Here is a 16,391-nt window from a genome sequence, read left to right on the forward strand (position 1 = left end):
TGTTGGCAGCATGCTCGCGAATCAGATTTGCTATAGGGATGGTATTAGTGTTGCCCTCGGCTATTTTGATGGCACCATCGTACCCAGTCCTTCCGCGATATTTGCTTAGAGCATTGGCGTTGAGAAGGAATTTGACCATGTCGAGACGGGAATACCGGGCTGCAAGATCCAAAGCAAGTTCCAGTGCTCCGCCTGGTCCACACGGAGGGGCGTTGACGCGAGCGCCGTTTCGTAGCAGGAGAGCAGCTATCTCCAGATGGCCTAGCATTGCCGCGTGCTGCAGAGCAGTGTATCCCCGAATCCTGCATGGAGCGCCGTTGATATCTGCACCGTGGCTGATGAGCAGTTTGCATATTCTTATTTTACGGTCGTACTCTTCCTCGGTGGCAGTGTCCCAGGAGCAAATAGCTTGCAGCGCCGTCTTACTGCCACCCCCGCCGCATGCGCGGCTATTCACGTTGGATCCTGCTTCCAGAAGCAAGCGAACCAGAGGCTCGTCACCCCGACCACATGCGGCCTGTAGAGGAGTGCATTTATCCATCAGTCCTCTGCCCAGGGCTGGTATTTGCCCATACAAGGACCGGGAATTGTAGGCGTTCAAGTCCGCTCCAGAATACACCATTTTCTCGACAAGTTGCGATCGGCCGCCCGCACAAATGAGTGCTGCAAGGCACGAACCAGGACTCACCGAAACTCCTTGGTCGATGAAGTATTCGAACAACTTCAGTCTGTCTTTGATCTCCGGCTCGATCCTTAAGGAGGTTGCGGTTATAGGAGGGTTCAGGCATGATTCTAAAAGATGCGGCGGGATAGCAGAGAGCACCCTGCATCCCCCCCAAACTCGTATGACATGTTTGACTTTGAGGAAAGTATCATAACAGCTGTAAATGAGTAAATGGTGTATAAAATCGAATGGAGATGAGTCGTTGGGGGTGACTACCAACATTGCGCCGTGCTCGGCTAAATACTATCGACTTTCCTCCAAGCACCTGAAATCAGCCTCTGCCGTGTTCAAGACCATGTTGGACGGCAAGTGGAAAGAAAGCACTTTGACATCTGGTTCTTACTACACCCTCGATGCTAGCGACTGGGACACTGACGCTTTCGAAATCATCATGGATATAATACACGGCAGAAGTCGGAGAGTACCCCGGTCTGTACCTCTTGAGCTGCTTGCAAAAATTGCTGTGGTTGTCGACTACTATCAGTGTCATGACACGGTCAAGTTCTTCTCCGACACATGGATCGAAAATTTACAAACTTGGAAACACCACTCCCCTCAACTTTCCAGAGATTTGATCTTGCATCTTTGCATATCATACGTGTTCAACCAGGGCCCAACTATTGACGAAATGCTGCATTGTGTGGTAAAGGAGGCACGTGGGCCTCTGCAGACACTTGATCTTCCCTTGCCCGGAAGGATGATTGGTACGTTTATATATGAGGAGAAAGACCCTGCGGCTAACAACTATAGACTTGATCGATCGACATCGACAGGACGCGGTGCAATGCATCATCACCAAATATCACAGTCTTGTCCAATACTTCACGGTTCGGAATTGCTGCTCATCTCAGTGTACTTCGATTTTGCTGGGAAGTCTTCTCACCTCGATGATCAAGCAAGGCCTCTACTTCCCAAAGCCAACACGGCCATTCCATGGGTACAGTGTGGCAGAGCTTATAGAAGGTGTCCGCGAGATGCAATCGCCCGCCTGGGCTGAAGCCGGCAGCATATTGCGCCGGAAAGTCGCACGCGCCCATTCTTGCAGTCTCAATCAATTCTTTGAACCCATCATCGAACAGGTGGAAAATGATATGAAAAGGTTGAATATCGGGCTGAGATCGATGGCAGATTCTGCGAATCGACAGCACCTAGAGGACTCCAGGGCGTGATCATCAACACTTTTCCGCGACCGGGATGGTGCCAGGGACTACGGGGCAGTCATTGGCCTTCTGAAGAAGTTGTATCCGTTTACTTATGATATGTTCGTCTATGGGCTACTGATATCGACGATTCTGGTCAACGGCGCCGTCAATGGCGATGATTCTTAGCCTCGTCTGTGATTCCTATACATTGCAAAACAGCTTTTCCGGTAGATGATGGATAGTGAGAGCCATCCTAGTTGAGTTGATGGCGTGGCCGCCTACTCTCGTCAACAAATAACAGCTTCACATGTGAATTGGGACGAAAGCTACTGCTAAATAATTTTACATCTTGGCTGGGAGAACTTCGATATGCTTGTGCGCTGTATTTTTGCTTTTTCAAACTTCATGTAGTACAAACGCCATCACGTGTACGTCTGATGTTAGATGGCCACTCGGCCCCGCCACCAGTACTATTCTCCCCAAAAAATCCCACCAACAACCCCACGCGGGCAAGCCGCTTCACGTGCGACGACCAAGCCACTTGGTAAGCAAAGATGGGTCAATTCCCTGCCCCTTGAAACCTTGTCATGACTTGCCATCGGCGTGTGTAAAAATAAAGCAAGGAACCTGGGGCTAACTTTGATATACTTTCCCTTGTAGCGAACTCTACCTCTGCAAATTTGATGTGGCCGGCCTGCGTGTGCGCGTCCCTCCTCGAACACCAATGCTTCTTCCATCACGATGGAGGTGGCACTAGGAGCGTACCGTGGTCGTTTCGCCGACATTCGAACGAGTGTCGCCCGAGACGTTGATCTAGGCGCAGGGCTGATAGAGGTATGTCCTGTTTAGGTGCTTGTTGCGGATGACGTATTGATATACCTGATGGCAGGAGCTCCTGAATGAATTGGACACGACGAAAACCCTCTTGCGGCAGACAAAATTAGACCTAGACAATGAGCGCGAAGCGAGAAGACGTCTTCAGCAGGAGGTCCAAGAGAGCAGGGAGCGGCAGCGCAGACGGCCGTTTGTGGTTGCGTTGATCGACGCCGACGGGGATGACTACGTGGTAAGTAGAGCCGCAGTATAACGTCAGGAACAGGTGCTTAGCTTATAATGTCGTAGTTTCTTGACAAGTTCATTACGAGTGGGGCGAAGGGCGGCGAAACTGGGGCAGATGCACTCCTCGCTGCATTGAAGCAGTATGTGCGAGGAGTAATAGACGAGCCCGACGAGGTTGACATCTTGGTGAGGGCGTTTGCGAACGTGAGCGGGCTAGGTGCGGCGCTCGAGCGTGATGGACGGCTGAAGAGTGCCAGCCAGTTAAGGGAGTTTGCCGCTGGTTTCAGCAGTCGACAGGCTTTTTTCGATTTTGTGGATGTTGGGCCCGGAAAGGAACGGGCGGATCTCAAAGTCCGAGGTAAGATACATCAATTTCTATTATCCTTACTATTCCCCTTACCTGCATCTTTCACCATTTTCATTAAATACCGGCTGCTCATAATTACTTTGTGATACTAGAAAGTATCGAGTTTTTCCTGGAAAGTTTTTAGTGTAAATATTTCGTGCTTGGGTGTGGGCACGATTCTGGTTACGCACCGTTTTTGGGATAGTTTGTCGGAAACAAGCGTGTTGCGGAGCGCATTACGCTGCTAGAGGGAAATACATTCCTGCTAGCTATTAGGGATCTCGGTCTAAAAAAGACAAAATTTGGCTTGGTTTTCAACAAGATGAAGCGGTTAACGCCATTTGCCGTTTCGTTAGGATTAGCGTTGTAATGTACCATGCCTGCAGCGGCAGGACGTCCTCTTGACCCTGGCAACCACTCCTCGACACTCGTGATAGTAGAACAAGGACTACCGGTGGAGCTAGAAATACCGAAGAGGCCGCACCACAATCCTTTCGCATAGACAGATAGACTCGGGCCGGTATTAACAAAACAAAGTGGCCGTTGAATTGACAGACCGCTGGACGTGAATTAGGTAATTGTTGAGAGACTTAAAAAAGGGACTTTGTGCTTTCACTTCTTCCTTCGCGGGGAATGTGTTCTGCCTTCGTGCAAGCGCAATCACTATCATCGGCCACTTATAGACGAGGAGTTTGACGCATTGTGGTCGTTGGCACGACTTGGGCGGTGTTACAAGAACCGGAAGGCAGATCGAGATCCAGACAAAGATTGCTCGGATGCGACGTGTGTTTACGGGCACCCGGTTGTTGAGCAGCAGTCCTTGGGCATCCCTACCGAGTGGTTCGTGTGATGAGCAGGGGCAACCACAAAGGTTGTCAGTTGGTGAGATTTCAAGTTCCTCAAAGCAATAATTTAGTATTTGCCAAGGAATATAGTGGTATTTAGGATCACCATTGTCCTGAATGATAGAGAGCGTGCGGCTCCATATTGTTCGTGATTCACTAAGAAGTGAGCTTAGGCCATGTGCCCACAGGCATACTGTATTGTCCTTTTATGGAAATTGGCATTGTATTTTTTCTGAGTGCTGGGTCTTGAGCGCTCACTACTGTATGAAGGCACCATGTACATTTTATATGTATGGGGGATTGGAAACGCAACCGCTCACTAAGAAGTGAAGTTATGATCTCCGTATGGGGGGTTGTGAAACAGATCTACCGAGGACACAGAGAGTTGGGAGAGCTCTAGCCGTGTATCTGGAAGCAGCCGCTTGAACCAGCCGTACAAATTGGCCCGATTGTGGTCAACACCTAGAATACACTCGCACTGGGCGATATTAGCCATTATATAACTATTAAAGCCTAGGTATAGTACTCTTAGAGATTAGGCTCTAGCACTTATTATAGAGCTTAATATTAAGTGTAAACTTTTAGAAAATATTGTTATTTAATATTTAAATAGAAGTTTTAATAATAAGTAGAATAGTAGTATAGTATTTTAAAACTATATAAATTATATTATTAAGCTTATAAAAATAATTATATTTATATTATTATAATAAAAGGGTGTTTAATTATATTACTTTTATAGGTTAATATTTTTAAATAAATAAAGATATTACTTTTAAATTATTTAAGTTATTTAAACTTTATAATAAAGGATATTAAAAGATTTCTATTTAAAAATAATAATAAAAGTATTTATTTAAATTATAATTTAAATAAAATATATAAATTATATTTAAATATAATTATATAACTATTATATCTTTATTTATATAACTTTTATATAAGTTTAAATAATACGTTAAGTAAATTCTTTAATAAATAAATTTATTAACTTTATTACCTAACTATTAATATTTTTATTTATAATTAATTTTTAAAACTCCTTATAATAATTATAAATAACTTATTAATTAATAATAAATATTTTAATTTTAATTTCTATTAATATTTTATTAATATTAAAGCTTTTAAAATTTAAATATATTTAAATTTTAATTTCTATTAATTTATATAAAATAGTAATTATAAAGTATTTACTTTAACTTTTAAAGATTTAAAAACTTATTAAATTATTAAATAAAATAAACTTAAATATTACTTTTATTATATAACTTCTATCTTTAAAAGTAAATTTAAAAAGCTATTTAACTTAATATTATTAATATACTTTACGTTAAATATTATAATATTTATTATTTATTTTAAAATATTATAATTTTAAATAAAACTTTATTTATAAATAAATTAATTACCTTTTTTTAAAAAAAATAAAAAGTATAATAATAATAAAGATTTCTTATAAAAACAATTAATATAAAACTTTAAATAATATAAATTTACTATTTTTAAAAGTAATAACTTTTTTATTTATAAAGAGTATTATAAGTGTGTGTGTGTGGGTGATTAGGGGCCCTACTAGCTGCCTACTGCTTACCTAGGTAGTCATCTAGTGTGGTCCATTCACCCACACCCTCTAAGACTTAAACCTTCCCTTTATAATCCCTTTAAACCTTTCCCTTTATATAAAAGGTAGTGCCGTCTTAATTTAAATTAATATATTAAGGATAGTTACTTTATCTTTATTTCCCTTTTTATAATAAATATTTATAAAAGTTAATAAACTTTAAAAAAGTATTAAATAAAAATATATCTTTTTAATTAAGTTTAAAATATAAGAAGTTAATTTAAGACTTGTATAAGTAGATAATAAAGTGTATATATAGTGATATATAATGCTAGTTATTATAAATATAGTAGGTATTAAGGTGTTTTAAGCGGTAAATGAAGCTTATTATATTTTTAAGAATTAAAAAATTATTAAAAGTAATATATATCTCTTTAAAAATTAAAAATATAAATTTATATTTAAATTTAATAGTTATATAATAGGTATATTTAACTTATTAATTTAAATACTTTACTATATTTTATAATATTTATTTAAAGAATATTATATTTATTAAAAAATATAAAAGTTTATTCTCTTTTTATATAATTTTAATAATTATATCTCTCTTTCTTTTAACTATAAATAACGTTTCTTTATATTATAATTAAAATATAAAATTATTATATAACTTTAATTATATAATAATATAATTAATTTTAATTTATTTTTAATTATAAATAATTAATTTAATTTATAAGTTTTTAATTATTTATATTTTAAGATTATTAATTCTTTATTAGGTTTATTAATAATTATATAAATATATTAATATAAGTATTTATTAAAAGAACTTTTATATTATATTATAAATAAGTCTTTTATTCTTTTATATAATAAAGATTATAATTAATTAGTAGTTTAATAATAAGTAGAAAAAAAAATATATTTATAAGTTTATTTAAAATTTTATATATTATATTTAAGTAGAATATTAGTTTATTTTTAAGGATATTTTTTAATAATTATTAGAATAATATATTAATTTAACTTTTAAAATTATATAAATATTATTTAGAAATTCTTTAAGAACTTTATTAAATAGTTAGTATTCTATTATATTTTTTCGTTATTATTAATAGATTTAATAAAAAGATTACTTTTAGTAATAAGAACTTTATAATCTATTATAATTGTGGGAATAGAGGCAATCGCAACCAGTAGATAGTTCGGGTCACGTGACCCTAGTTGGTAGACCATAGCGAGGGACTCGTCGCCAGCCCTTCAGGCCTGGCTTCCTCCCTCCTACACAATCCAACTCAACCAACTCAACTAACTCAACCAACCAAACCACTCTTTACATATACATACATAATAACCCGTACCAACAATAATTATCTTTATATATTTAATTTTAATTATAAATTATATAATTTAAAAAGTAATAATCTATTAATAATAAATTAAGTTATTATAATATTTAATAAATTAATTTAATTATATTCTTTTTTAAAGTTAATAAAATAATAATAATTTATTATAATATTTATTATTTTAAATATTATAATTATACTTTAAATAATTTATAATTTTATAAATAATTAGCTACTTATTAATAATTATACTTTAAATTTAAATAAATAAACTTTATTATTATATAAATTCTTTAAAAATATATTATAATTTATTAAAAGTTTAAAATAATATAACTTTATTTTTCAAAAATATATTTTATATATATTAAAGTAAACTTTATAAATTAATAAATATATTTAAATTATCCTTTTAATAAATTAAAATAATAAATAAGTTATTTTAAAATAATTTACTTTAATTTATATTTTAAAGTAATTTATTAAACAATTAATATAAAAATATAAAAATTTATATTTATAAATTATATTTTAAATTTAATATTAATTTATTATTTTAATAAAATATTTATATATTAAATAAAAGTTATATTATATATAATTTATTATAAGTAATATATAGAAAATTATTAATATTATTAAGTTATATTAAAAGTTATAATTAAATATAATCTCTTTATATATTTATAATAAAACTTTATAAAGTAATTAAAGAATATAATAATTAAAGTAAGATATAACTTATATATTATATATAAACTATTAAAAGTATTATAAAAACTAAATTTATAATATATATTTTAATATAATATATAACTTTAAGTTTTATTTTAAAATTATATTTTATATTTTATATTAAATATTAATTTTATTTTTTAAATAAAATAATATCCTTAAATTTTATTAATAAAAACTTTTAGACTTTAATTAACTTTATCTTACTTAAATTATACAAATATAATTAATAGAAAAAAATTTATAATATTAATCTTAAATAGAATATATTAATTATAATATTCTATTTATTAATATACTTTATTTTAATATATTAATAATAAGATAACTAATTATAATAATATAAAACTTTAATATAAAATTAATTTATATTTTATAATTTTTATAATATAAGTTTTATTTAATTTAATAATAATAATAATATTTAAAAGTAATAAAAATATATTATAATTATATAATTAAATTTAAATTATAATATTTATTATTTATAATTTTATTATATTTACTTTAATTATATTATAATAGTAAAATAAAAGTAATTTAAAGAAGTTATAAATAAAATAAAGGTTAATTAATTATATAATTTATAATATAAATATTATAAAAGTATTATTTCAATAAAATATTAAAAGTTTTATTATAATTAAATATTAAATATAAAAATATATAATAATAACTTTATAAAATATAAATTAAAGAGATATAATTAATTATATATATTATTTTATTAAATAATTATAATTTAAAAATAAAGAATATATTATAATAAAACTTTTATAGTATAATTTAATTATAATTTTAAATTATATATAGCTATTTATTTTAACTTTAATTATATAATAACTTTCTTCACCTCCTTCTTTCTACCTTCTTTTATTTTTACTTTTATATTTATATAAATATTTAAAATATCTTAAATATTTAAAATAAAAATATAATTATATAAATTATAAAATATTTATATTTTTAATTTTATTTTAAATTAAAAATATATTATTATAATTTTAAAAATATAATATAATATATTTTTAAAATTAATTTAATTAAATTATTATAAATCTTTTATAATAATTTTATAATAATTATAATATTATTTATTATTAAAAATATCTTTTATCTTAATAAATTAACTCTTTTAAATATAAAGTTAAAAGATTTATAATTATAATTTTTAATTAATTTTTATTTAATTATTTTATTATATTATAACTTAATTTAATTTTATTTTAATTCTTTTAAATTTATTTAATATTTTTAAATAAATTAAATTTAAATTAAAACTTTTAAATTTAAATTTAAAACTTTTTAAATTTTAATTTACTTTAAATTAAACTTATAATTTCTTAATATTTTTAAAATATATTAATTATTTTAAATAATAATAACTTTTTTAAAGTAAAAATCTATTTTATATAATTATAAACTTAATTATTAATAATTATTTTTTATTTATAATAGATTTATTAAAATTATAAATTTAAATAATAAAGTATAGTTATTTTATTTAATTATCTTTTAGTTTAATTAAATAATTATTTTAAATAATTTTATTTATAAAATAAATAGTTTTTAAGTTTATTAAATAAATATTTATTTAAATAAAGTTAAAATTTATATATATTCTTTAAAGAATAATAGCTTTATTTTTATTTATTTTAATTAATTTATATTTAAAAGGTTTAAGTTATATAATAACTTTATATATAGTACTTAATAGTATTAAAACTAAGTAATTTATAATTTATAATAACTTTAACTTTTAATAAGTATAGCTTAATATATTAATATAAGAAGGTATCTTTTAATAATAAATAGTATTATAAATATAGTAGATTATAAAGTTTTTATTAAAGTTTTATATAATAAACTTAATTAAATTAATTTTTAAAAGATATATTATATTTTATTTTTAAGATTTTAATTATTTATTTTAATTTAATAATAAAATTAAAGAATATAAATAATTTATAATAATAAAGTAAATTATATTTAATTAATTTAAATTAATATTATTAATTTAATAATAATTAAAATTATTATAAATTATAAATAATTTAATTTAATATTAATTAATATTATATAACTTAATTTATATATAAATATAAATTAATTAAAAGTTTTTAAATATATAGTTAAAAGATTTATAATTATAAAACTTTAATTAATATTTATTTAATTATTTTATTATATTATGATTTAATTTAATTTTTAATTTAATTTAAATTTTTAAGTTTTTTATTTTTAAAAAGTTAAAGTTTTATATTCTTTAAGTTTAAATTTAAAACTTTTATAGATTTTAATAGATTTTAAATTAAATTTATAATTTTTAATTCTTTTTAAAATATATTAATTATTTTAAATATTAATAACTTTTTAAAATAAAAATCTATTTTTATATAATTATAAATTTAATTATTAATAATTATTTTTATTTTATTTATATTAAAGTTATTAAAATTATAAATTTAAATAATAAAGTATAATTACTTTATTTAATTATATTTTAAATTAATAAATTAAAGTATAAATTATTTATATTTTATTTAATTTTATTATTAAATTAAAAATAAATAATTAAGGTTTTAAAAGAATAAAATATAATATATTTTTAAAAATTAATTTAGTTTAATTTATTATATAAAACTTTTATAATAACTTTATAATTATTTATAATACTATTTATTATTAAAAGATACCTTTCTATATTAATATATTAAATTATATTTATTTTATTTAAGTTAGTATTATTAGTTTTAATATAAATTAGTTTATTAAAAGTTAAAGTTATTATAGATTATAGGTTATTTATTTTAATACTATTAAGTATTATATATAATATTATTATATAATTTAGGTATATATAAGTTAGTTAAAATAGTAAAGATAAAAGCTATTATTCCTTTAATTAAAGTTTTAGCTCTACTTAAGTAAATACCTATCTAATAAACCTAAAAGACTATTAGCTCTACTATATTATAAGTAAAACTATTTAAAAGTAGTTACTTAGCCTACTATATAATCTACTAAATTAAAAATAATTAAATAAGGTAACTATACTTTATTATTTAAGTTTATAGTTTTAATAGTTTATAAATAGAAGAAAAATAACTATTAATAATTAGATTTATAATTATATAAAGATAAACTTTTATTTTAAAGAAAGTTATTAATATTTAAAATAGTTAATATATTTTTAAAGAAGTTAAGAAATTATAAATTTAATTTAAAGTATATTAAGATTTATAAAAATTTTAAACTTAAGATTAAGAAATATAAAGTTTTAACTCTTTTAAAAATATTAAAGTTAAAAAGTTTAAAAGAGATTTAAATAAATTAGAGATTAAATAAGGTTATAATAATATAATATAATTAAATAAAAATTAATTATAAAATTATAATTATAAACTTTTAGTTTTATATTTAAAAGGGATAAAGTAAAGTATAATAAATTAAATAATTATTTTTAAATAATTTTACTTATAAAGTTAATAATTTTTAAATTTATTAAATAAATATTTATTTATAAAGTAAAATTAGAACTTTAATTAAAGGAATAATAACTTTATTTTTATTTATTTTAATTAAAATTAATATTTATTTACTTAATAATTATATTTATTTATTTAATTCTTTTAACTATTTACTTAATATAAAATTTATATATAAAGTTTATATAAAACTATATATTTAATTAAGATTCTTTAAACTTTTAATATTTTTAATATAAACCTCTTTTAAACCCCTTTTAATACCCTTTTTAAAACCCTTTACCTTTACCTTTTAAACCTTTTAAACTATATATATTTAAATATTAATTAAATATTTAAATACTAATTAAATATTAAAAGGTTAGAAGTCTCTAATATTAAAAGGTTAAAAAGAGTATTAAAAGGTTAAAAAAAGTATAGTTTTTACCTTTACCTTCTTAACTTCTAACCTTCTAATATTTAGTTAATATTTAAATACTTAGTTAATACTTAAATATAAGTATATTAAAAGGTGTGCTAGAAGGTATGTTAGAAGGTATATTAAAAGGTATATTAGAAGGAGTATTAAAAGGAGCTTATACTAAAAGTATTAAAAATTAAAGAAGGAAATTATACTATAAAGTCTTTTAATATTAACTTAAAAGTATTTATAAATATAAAATAGTTACTTAAAATTAATATTAAGTAAGTAGTTAATAGGAATTAAGTTAGTAGATATAGTTATTAAATAAGTAAATATTAGCTTTTAATTAATTTATTTAAGTTATATAGTAAATTTAATATTTATATATAATACTTATTAATATTAAATTAATTTATAATTTATAATAACTTTAATTTTTAATATATTAATTTAAATTAATTAAATATAACTTAATATATTAATATAAAAAGTATTTTTAATAATAAATAATAAAATTATTATAAAAGTTTTATATAATAAATTTAATTAAATTAATTTTTAAAAAATATATTATATTTTATCCTTTTAAAATTTTAAATATTTATTTTTAATTTTATAATAAAATTGAAAAATATAAATAGTTTATAAATTAATTAAAATAAATAAATATAAAATTTATATATAAATATAAGTTAATTATTAATTAGTTTATTTATATATAAAAAGTAGTTAAAGTAGTATATTTTTAATATTAGTTAGAAAGTCTATTTAGTTAGGCGGTGAAGCGCCTAATTAGGTTAGCTAGACTTATTAACTAAGCTAGGTAGTCCGTACTTAGGCACGGACCCACTAATCTTACTTATAGTAACTAATTCACTATAGCCTACTATTCTTATATTAATTAAAATAAATTAATATATAATTATTATTATTTTAAAAGTTTTTACTTTATTTTAATAAATATTTATTTATTATTAGTTAAACTTATATATATAAAGGTAGAAAAAGTAATATTAAAAGTAGTTAATTATTAATAATTAATTACTAAAAAGTTATTTAAAAAGTTTATATAAGTAAATACCTTTTATATTAATTAAGTTTAATAAAGATTATTATAATTATTATATTAATAACTTTTTTATTATAAAATAAAATATTTTAAATATAAATTAAATTTAAACCTTTTAAATTATTAAAATAAATATAAAAAAGAAATTATTTTATTATATTATTATTAAATAAAGAAATAAAAAATTTATTAATATTATTAAAATATTTAATTTATATATTTATTATAATTTTATACTTTTAAAAATTAAAATAAATATATTATTTTATTTATAGAAAATCTTTAATTATTATAAAATAAATATTTTAAAATTATTAATTTAAATATTTAAATAATTTATTTAAAATATATATATAAGTTTATACTTTTATTATTATAAGCAATAAACTTAAAATTAGATTAAATTAAATATTTTATAATATATTAATAAACTTAGTTTAATTTAAAAATTAATAAAATTAATATATATTAAAATTATAAAGAATAAACTTTATTTTAAAATAAATTATATCTTTTTATTATTAAAAGAAAAATATAAATATTATAATTAAAATAATTTAAAAATTAGTTTAAAAACTTAAAATATTAAAAAAATATACTTTCTTAAACTATTTAGAAATAAAATAACTTCTATAATATAACTTTTATATTAATATTTATTATAAAATTAATAATATAAATTTAAGTTTAAGAAGGTTTAAAATTAAATAAGGTAGTTTAAAAGATTTTATTTTAATTTAATACTTAAAAATTATTTTTATTAATTTAATTTTTATTTTTAATAATATTATATATTATATTATAAAATTAATTAAAAATATAATTTTATAATTATATTAACTTTAATAAATTTTTATTTTTAATATAAATTAATTACTTTAATTTATTAAATTTAAATTAAAATAAATCTTTTATAATTTATATATTTCTTAATTTAAAGAGTTAGTTTATTATAAAATATAAACTTTTAAATAATTTATTAAGGTTTATTTTAATAAATATATTAATAAAATTATTATTATTATAAATTTAATAAACTTTATAAATTTTTATTATTTATATAATTAATAAAATATTATTATATTAATTATTAAGTATTTCTTTAATTATATTAAACTTAATAAAATATTTATATAAAAATAAAGTTAATATAAATAATTAATAAAATAGTTAGTAATTTTAAATAATTAGTAATTTTATTTAAAATAATTAAAATTATATTATTTATATTAAATTTATTTATTATTTTATAATTATTAAAATAAAATATTTTTAATAATATATTTATATTTAATAAAGAATTAATAAATAGTATTACTTTTAAATTATTATTTTATATTTTAATTTTAATTTTATTAATAATTATAATTATAAAGTAAATTTATAAATTAAAATTATTATTATTAATAAATAATTTATTAATAAAATTATTAACTTAATAATTTTAAATTAATAAAAATAAAATATAGTTTATATTTAAAGTTATTAATTTATTAATTAAAATATTTATTAAACTTTTAATAATTTACTTTATTTAAATTATAAATTTAAATAGTAATTAAAAATTAAATATAACTTTAAATTAATAAAGAAAGGTTAAATAAATAGTTTATATATATTATTTAATATACTTTTATATTTTATTTTTATTATAATATTTATAATTTTAAACTTATTATTTTATTTCTTTTATTTTATATAAATATTATTTCTATTAATTAAAAATAAAGTATTATTAAAAGAAAAAGTTATTTAAAGTTAAATATTTCTTAAATTTATAATAAAATCCTTATTTTTAATTTTTTAATAAATAATTAAAAGAAAACTTTAATAATTAAAGTTAAAATAGTATTAATTTAAAGAATAGTAATCTTAAAGTAATTTTATTATATTAAGGTTTAATAATAAAAATAAAAATTAAATATAAAACTTTTATATTAAATATATTAATATAATATTTATAATATATTATATATTAATAAAGTTTAAATTTAAGTATATTATATAAAAGTAAAATAATTTTATAATTATACTTTTAAAATATTTATAATAAATCTTTTTAATAATTTAATTAAAATAATATATTTAAAATTAATTTAAACTATAAATATATTTAAATAATATTTTAAAATTTAATTTATATAATATAAAGTAATATTAATATAAGTATAATTATAAATAGTAAATATTAATTAACTTTTAAATAATTAAAGATTATATTAAAATAAACTTTTATTAATATTCTTATAACTTTAAAATATATAAAATTTCTTATATAGTTTTTATTTTTATCTTTAATTTTATATATAAATTATACTTTAAATATAAATATTATTATATTTTTAAAATTATATAACTTAAATATAAATATATTATAATTAATTAAATTTATAATCTTCTTTTATTAAAAGTTTTAAATAGTTTATTAATAGTAAAATAACTTTATTAATTTATAACTTTAAAGTTAACTTATAATTATTCTTTTCTTTTATATAAGAATATATTAATAAATTAAATTTTTAATTTATTTTAAAATTAAAGAGATATTTATATTTATAAAGTTAAAGTTAAATAGTAATTTAAATAAAAGTTTAAATATAATTAAGTTATTATTAAAAATATTATTAAAATTAAAATTAAAATTATAATAATATTTTAAATTTAAATAAAATAAAATATAATAAATTTATTAAAAAATTAAAAGTTATATTATAATTATTAATAATAAATAATTTATAAAGTGTTTATTAACTTTTTTATATTATATTTTAAATATTATTTTATAATAATAAAAGAGAATATTAATTATATTAAGTTTATTATATATATTTAAAGTATTATTAACTTTTATTTAATATTAATAATATAAATAATATTTATAAATTTTAAATAATTTTTATTTATTTAAATATAAATAATATAAGAAAAGTTAATATTAATTTAAAAGTATACTTTAAAATAAGTAAAATTAAAATTAAATTATTAAAGTTAATAATATTATTTATAATCTTAAAACTTATTTAAAAATAATTTTAAAAATAAATTTTAAATAATTTAATAAAAGAATATTAAAAGTATGTTATAATATTATATAATAATATTTAACTTTATTAATTAATTAATATATTTTAATTAAAATTTATTTATAAATAATATTAATATTTAAGTTATAATATAAAATTTAAAAGATATAAAATTTATATTTATATTATATTAAATATAATTTAATACCTTTAAGTATATATTAATTTAAATTATATAAAAGCTTTTATATATTTTATTAATAATAATAATAGAAGTATTTTATTTAAAATAATATAATAATATTTATAATATATAATATAAATAATTTAATAAAGTAAAGAATATTTATTATAAGCATAATTAAAGTTATAATTATTTATTAAGTTAAATTTAAAATATTTTAATATAAGTATATATATTTAATATTAATAATAAAAATAAAAATTATTTTAATATAATTATATTTATTATATATTTTATATTTATAAAAAATATTAAAATATTTAATAAAAGAATATTTAAAGTATTAATATAAATATTAAAGTTTAATTTTAATAAGAAATAAGTTAATTAATATATTAATTATTAATTTAATAAAAAAACTATAAATATTTTTATTTTATATAATAAAGAAAGT

At 20.3% G+C, this 16,391-nt stretch overlaps 1 protein-coding gene across 1 annotated transcript; it reads left to right on the top strand.

Moving 5' to 3' along the window:
- The first annotated feature begins 2,359 nt into the window (after positions 1 to 2,359).
- KVR01_010659 (uncharacterized protein) lies at positions 2,360 to 3,687 on the top strand. Its single transcript, XM_044788996.1, has 5 exons — positions 2,360 to 2,410; positions 2,527 to 2,700; positions 2,756 to 2,932; positions 2,989 to 3,283; positions 3,385 to 3,687. Exons 2-5 carry the CDS (start codon positions 2,608 to 2,610, stop codon positions 3,414 to 3,416), a joined length of 597 nt encoding a protein of 198 aa, XP_044640818.1. The 5' UTR covers positions 2,360 to 2,410; positions 2,527 to 2,607; the 3' UTR covers positions 3,417 to 3,687.
- The last annotated feature ends 12,704 nt before the right edge of the window (positions 3,688 to 16,391 follow it).

The sequence above is a fragment of the Diaporthe batatas genome (assembly GCF_019321695.1).
Source record: "Diaporthe batatas strain CRI 302-4 chromosome Unknown Contig00013, whole genome shotgun sequence".
In the NCBI taxonomy this organism is placed as follows: Eukaryota; Fungi; Ascomycota; class Sordariomycetes; order Diaporthales; family Diaporthaceae; genus Diaporthe; species Diaporthe batatas.